Source organism: Stegastes partitus, unplaced genomic scaffold (genome assembly GCF_000690725.1).
Source record: "Stegastes partitus isolate 25-593 unplaced genomic scaffold, Stegastes_partitus-1.0.2 Scaffold440, whole genome shotgun sequence".
In the NCBI taxonomy this organism is placed as follows: Eukaryota; Metazoa; Chordata; class Actinopteri; family Pomacentridae; genus Stegastes; species Stegastes partitus.
In genome coordinates, this window is record NW_007578171.1 from 220,062 (window position 1) to 226,693 (window position 6,632).

At 41.0% G+C, this 6,632-nt stretch overlaps 1 protein-coding gene across 1 annotated transcript in view; it reads left to right on the plus strand.

Moving 5' to 3' along the window:
* The window catches only part of LOC103360444 (doublecortin domain-containing protein 2-like), a 20,533-nt gene that overhangs the window by 5,579 nt on the left and 8,322 nt on the right, over positions 1-6,632 (plus strand). The window contains exons 6-7 of the mRNA XM_008286193.1: positions 182-236; positions 651-834. Of these exons, the coding sequence (XP_008284415.1) occupies positions 182-236; positions 651-834 (239 nt within the window). The remainder of the gene's footprint in view (positions 1-181; positions 237-650; positions 835-6,632) is intronic.

The window sequence follows — 6,632 nt, forward strand, 5'->3', positions numbered from 1 at the left end:
TTACAATCATATTTCAGCTGTGCACTATTTTATTTTCACCATAACTACTTTTGTTTAGAGACTTGCAGTTTTCTATTTGGCTTATCTGAGGTGCCCATGTTAATGAATCAGTGTCATAACATCAAATATTAATCTAATTAAAATGATTTTTTGTCTGTTTGTTCTTTTTTTTTTTTTACAGAATGAAAGCTTACTCTCTGCCGCCTATCTACAGATTCTCCAAGCAAAGTGGAAATGTAAGATTTTCATGCATGTTTTACATAATTTATTGAGTTAATATTTTACAGAAAAATTAGAATTTCAGCTTGCTAAGAAAACTGTGCTCTACTTGCAAAGTAGTTAAAGGAGGTGTTTGGTTTTCTGCACAATGTTGTTGCTTTAATTAAATATGTCACGAAAACACATTGTTTTTCTCATGCTGTACTTGCCTGCAGCACCTCTTCTCACCCTCCGTCATCTAAAATACTCATTTTAACTCCTTTCTGAATTAATCTCAGTGAACTCTTGTCTAAGCCGGGAGGTTTAGATAAACAGTTGCGGCAAAAGGTGAACGACAACCGCCTTTAACGTAATGAGGAGACGTCGCCCGATATTTTCCTTATTGCATGTGTCTCTGTTGTTGGTCTCATTTTCTGAATTTGCCTTCTCAGAACAAGTCCTCGGTTCGGTGCAGCGACAGTGGAGACGGAGAGTCCAAGGCCTCACCTCCGAACCACAACGGCAGCAATAAGGAACACCTGTCCTCCATCGTCAGAGAGATCTCTCAGGCCAGACTGCTGTCGCTGAGGAAGAGGAGGAGCGGACAGAGCTTGACCCTAGACGCAGCTGACAATGGTAATGCAGAAAAACCAGTAGACCGGCTTGAATGGAATTACATTTACAGTATGGGGACCTGTTAATTTCAAAGCAGCCTGAGGATGATGGGATGGGTTTGGCCTTGGAGCTCAGCAGGAGTGTTGGTTCAGTAAATTTAACAGATGGAGGAAGCAGATCTCTGCTATAAATGGTCAAGTGAAGTCACTTTTATGTTTTTAGGACATTTAAAACACAAGTACCCAACAAGTTTAAATATTGAGCTTAAGGTCCTGCAGTATTAATTGTTATGTAAATTTCCACACTATTTTAAATTAGCTGAGTCTCTTATGCTTGCTTCATGTTTTATTGGAAATAGAACGAGTTTTTTTAAAATTCAAGTTTATCTTTTCATGTCTCAGAACCCTCACAGGCTATTGCGGCCGCAGCTCCCTCGTGTGCTTCTAGCCTTTATCGCTTTTTGTATTCATCTATATGGACCATAAATATAATCATAAAATGACTGAATGTGCTTGTGCAAGATATAGACACTTTTCACGACAGCGTCACGTATCATACAGTATTTAGCACCGTTCCATGTCTGTATGTCTGGATTGTCTTATCCCATAAATAAGTCACAAACAGAGCTCATACACTGTGGACACTATAAGATTCCAGTATACAGGTATATGATGTAATGCATTGTCTTTAAAAATCTTATGTAACCTGCTAGATACCTAAACGCCCACATAGTGGCGCTGTTGCTCTACAGAACGTATAGTGGGGGAATATTGAAAGTAGGTCTGGCATGATGACATTAACCATTATTACAAGAAACACATTACATCATCTTCTGGGCTCGTGATTCGTGTATCACAATGTCCTGCAGGAACTTTACTTTTGTGCTCAATGGCAGCTGGGATTTGTCTCAATAATAAGAGGTTTTGTTGCTTTTGGATCCCTACAGCTGTTTTCCATGAATGTGCTAAGAAACTAAAAATATCTTTTCTTTTTTTTAAAAAAATTTTATAGCAAAAGGAATGTAGATTTTGAACCACATTACGTCAGCGTAATAGATGTTGACTCCTCTGGAGGGGAGAGTTGATAGCAGAAGCCTGGAGGAGTGTGGAGAATCAGTGTCTGTGGTCCAGGGGAGCTGGCATTTTGCATCAAAAGAGAGGATTGAGAAACGAGCAAGTGTGTGTGTGTGTGTGTGTGTGTGTAGCATTTGTATCCCATAATGTCACCCTCAAAATCCTCTGTATCAGATTGTGGGACGCGTCATTTCGCAAGCACAGAAAACCATGTCACATTATTGGTCCCCTTGGGTGACATTGACCAAAAATTAAATTAACAGACAGACAGCTCGGAAAACAAGACCAGGCATAACGTAAGATTGTCTGAATGCCTTTGAGAGGATTTTATGTCCTCGTGCACTCTTCACTGTTTGACCTATAAAATCTCTTCCACATGCCGTCACAGTAACGAGACACAGTATTTTTTGCTCACTTGTTTGGTTTCATAGCAAGACGTAGTGTTTGTGAGGCAGTCCGTCTCTGTCCGTGGTGCTGAATTTATAAGCTACAGCAGGTTTCCCCAAAAGGTAACCAAAAGCAAATCAGTGCTAAAATGCTATTTGTCCATTTAAGTTGTTAAAAAGCTTCTAGATCTCCATCAATTTATCAAAAACAAATTTGGTCTATTAGCATTTTCAGAGCGGCTAAGTTTAGCGTTGATGTTTAGCTCCTCAGTAGTAACACATTGTTCATGTCACCTTTGTACGGTGATTCACAGCAGCACAGAGGTGTTTTTTTGGCATTCTTTTCCCTTCGGGGGAAATCCTGCCCCGGCTGGGTTATGAGCTAAACACATCCCACTTCGGTGCCAAAAAGGGAACACAGCCAAAAAAGTTGGCTGACTGGCAGAGGCTGTGGAAAGAACACAGCACTGAAAGCCACACTTCAGATCTCTGATGTGCCGGAACACTGGAACAAACACAAAAGATTATTATAAAGGTGTCATGTCATTATAAATGTATTTGTGAGGGACGAAGGTGGAGGTTGGGGGGGGTGGTGGAAGAGAGATGTTCATACCGAAAGGCATTCAGGAGAGCGAGCCGATGATGGAGAGAGAAGAAAAAAAAGACAAATGAGACCGAGTGACCCTGTAACTTGAGATTCTCCCTCTGGTCTGTACTGACTCTGTTGTGACAGGGAGGTTAGATTGTGTGTGTGCGTGTGTGTGTGTGTGTGTGTGTGTCGCTATGCCAGCCCCCATTATTCACTGTCTATCAGCTGCTGGGAGCCAGACTGAGGATAACTCCAGCAGTTTCTGTCTGGTGTATTGTAAAGCTCCTAACTTTTCTGCTTCATTAGAGTGAACACAGCGGTGAGTGACAGCGAAGGCGAGGGGGGAGGAGGTGCGACAAGTCATGCAGCAAAGGTCATTGAATGAATTTGAACTTACTATAACAAAGACGTCTGGCTTAAAAGACTTAACCAACAAGACACATAGCCTGTCGTACGCTTCACCCAACATAGTTCTATGTTCTGAGGTTCTTTTAACTTGGGTAAATTATTGCTCCAATTTGGCCAGTGTCAGCTTTCAAAAAACACGTTCAGTTTGTATAGAAGCAATTAGCAGTTGTTGCTCACCTCGAAATAGAAATAAATGTTCCCTTTCTTGAAGTGCCTTTTGTGACCGGTTCGGTTAATGGCTCCCTCGAGAAGAGAGGGAAAACGAAGCAAAAGCAGCAGGAGTGAGGGAAAAAGGCAAAAAAAAAAGGAGGAAGAGAAGAGGAGACAGGCGATGGGAGACAGGATGTAAAGAGTAGGGAACATAAAGGTTAAAGAAGAGGGAATAAAAGGTCGACATGATGAAGGGAGAAGAACATGATGCGGGAAGAAAGAGGGAATATACAGCAGGTGGAATCAAATGGCGAAATATATTGAATAGCCTGAGATGATTCTGCCTGAGCGCTGGATGGAGGGGGGAGAAAGAAAAAAAAAAACAAAAAGCACAGACAGATATTGAAGGCTGGAGGGATGGGTGGGGTTTGGATAATTGCCTTTCATTTGGATAATCTCTCCATTTAGAGTCATCAAAGCAGATTTTTACTTGCCAGTGCCCTTTGCTGGGGCCAAATTGCTGCTCAGAAAATCAACAAAAGAGCCTTGTACTTCAAGGAGGAGGGACTGACAGAAAGGTATGCACAAGAGGAGGCAGAGGAGAGAAGGTCTGCTGATTGTCTCAACTTTTCCTGCCTGCTTCCTAATAAGGCGGGGCTACTAATTAAAACCAACAAGTTATATTTATTCCTGTAAGTAGCTCGCATGTGTAGTTTTAATGCAGCATACTTTTTACTCATAAGTAGATTATTAGAGAAAAATCATAGCTCACAATGATATAAAAGACCCGTGCGCCTGCAAGCGACCCAGCAGTCATGATTAGCCGTGCTGTATGGCGCTCCCATGGTGTGCTATGGGGAATCTTTTGGGAGCTCCTTTGCACCATGAAACGCAACAAGATGGTAAAAATGGCTAAATCTAAACGCGGTTAATAGATTTTTTTACAACAGCAGGGCTTTGGGCTGCTTGCAGCGCTGTTTAGCACACCAAACCGAGACATCTCAGTGTTTCAGCCCAGATGATCTTTTGTCTAACACGTGTGAATCTAGGGATGGTGAGTTCCAGATAACCCAGGTAAATGTGTCAGTGCTTGCATTGAAACCTCAAGGGCATCCACTTTCACACACACAAGAAAAAAAAAAAAACTCACGTTCTGAATAGCCCCATGCTTCCTTTTCATGCTTCGTGTTTTGAATGGAGCAAGAGCCGGTTCAATTTATACATGAAAGATGCACATTATTTTCACTCCCATTGGTTTTCCTTGAAGGGACTGTGATTCGAAGTCAGTTACACACACACACACACACACACACACACAAAAGAAATAATAAAATCAAAATGAAAACATTCCTGGTATTATTTGCAAGTTCAATGCGAGAGAAATAAAGATTGCTGCATTTGAGTGTGTGTGTGTGTGTGTGTGTGTGTGTGTGTGTGTGTGTGTGTGTGTGTGTCTTTTGCATTTGCACCACCCATCCAGCCAGAGCAACCTTCTGCCTTCTGGTGTCATAAAATGTGATTCTGCCTCAGGGAATTAGCCCTGTTAGCATATGTATCTATAACGCCTGTCAGAGTGAAATAGGGTTCAAAAACAGCGTCGGGAGGCAGAAGACGTGTACACAAAGAGACTGTGTGTCTTAAATCGTGTGCCCATGTCAAAAAAAGAGAGGCTAAGCAGCGAGGGATGAGAGATGCAACACTTGAAGGCAGATTTTTTTTTTGACTTGCAAAGTTCTTAGAAAGTGTGACTTGTGCGTTTAAAGTATTCGTGTGTTATGTCACATTTCAGACAACATCCTTGTCTCTCCTTCCCCGCATTCTCCGCTTCCTTCCTTTCATCTCTCCCATTTTCACTGAAGAAAAAAAAGGTTCTTCGTGACCCTTTGATGCAGGATTACTGGATTAAAGAGCAGGGTAGCCGCGCTAATCTGCCACATTAATCTGTTAACAAGTGTTTCAGCTGTGACATACAACAGCGCCGGCTGTGACACGCAAAGTATAGGGTTAGGCTAATGTGTGACACTTTGGGTGACACAAATTTTCTTCATGTCTGTCACTTCTAATCTGGTCTGCTTTGCGCGTTATTTATTAATTTTTTTTAAGAGGTGGAGCCAAGCAGACACACATCTGAGTAGTTGCGATAGGAGCATCTGCGGAGGTTTGAATCGGCCCGAGACGTTAGAACAGCCCCGACATGCAGCCTAAATGGCACGAGTAAATAGATGGCATTTGTGGACATCTGAAGTTTACATCATGTGTGAGAGCTGAGTCCAGGAGGGCATGTGTTCAGCTGAAATGTGGCATATTTTGATCATGAAAGCATATGAATCTCATGACAATTGAAAATTTACACAATCAGTGAGAAAAGAAAGCTTCACGCAACTTGAAGACTCGCTTTTGTTTTTAATCCTTCTTTGTATTAGTCATTTAAATGCCAAACTGGATTCAGTGTTAGTGAAATGATTGGCAATTAAGACTTCTCACGTTCCATATAGAACAGAATAGCTGCATTTTGCGGCCATGTTTGCTTGTCTTTATCGAGAAAAGAAAAGAAAAAAATCCAATTCGAATATCTGTTTGTATTTCACTCTTTAGACCATTCGGATTAAAACCTTTAATAATGAAGATTCTAGAGGGCTAGATATCAGGCAACTGTGGAAAAAAAAACAGTGAGAAAGAACAAGCTCCATGAATTATTTAAAAATTTAACTGAAGCCATGACCTTTATAAATATTACTCTGCTTGTCTGACTGCAACATTGTTAAGTGGAGTTTTCCTTTGATTTAATGTCAAAGCCATCTAAGCACAGGGCTGCACACGGCGGTAGATATGAGGAATTTTCCACTCTGTTGGAAAAGTCCACTCTGGAGAAGTATTCATTGTTGATGCATGTTGGGAACAAGCCTTAATGTAAAGGGTGTACATCAACAGACAAACAAACTTGTTCAAGATCAGAATTATAGCAACAGAAAGTAAGAAATAATGACTTTAAGGTTCTAGTAGAGGTCAAGTCAGCCCGGTTACAGGATGCAACATTCTGCATTTTTCTGATTATCATTATAATTATTTTTTGTGGCTGATGCCTGATAAAATAGATTTTTTATTGATGCTTCATTATGCAGCCTCAATATGCATATATTAATCGTAAAATACACATTTTTACTTTAAACACAACACTGTACAGCCATCCTCGTTCCCTCTTTTAACTTTTCA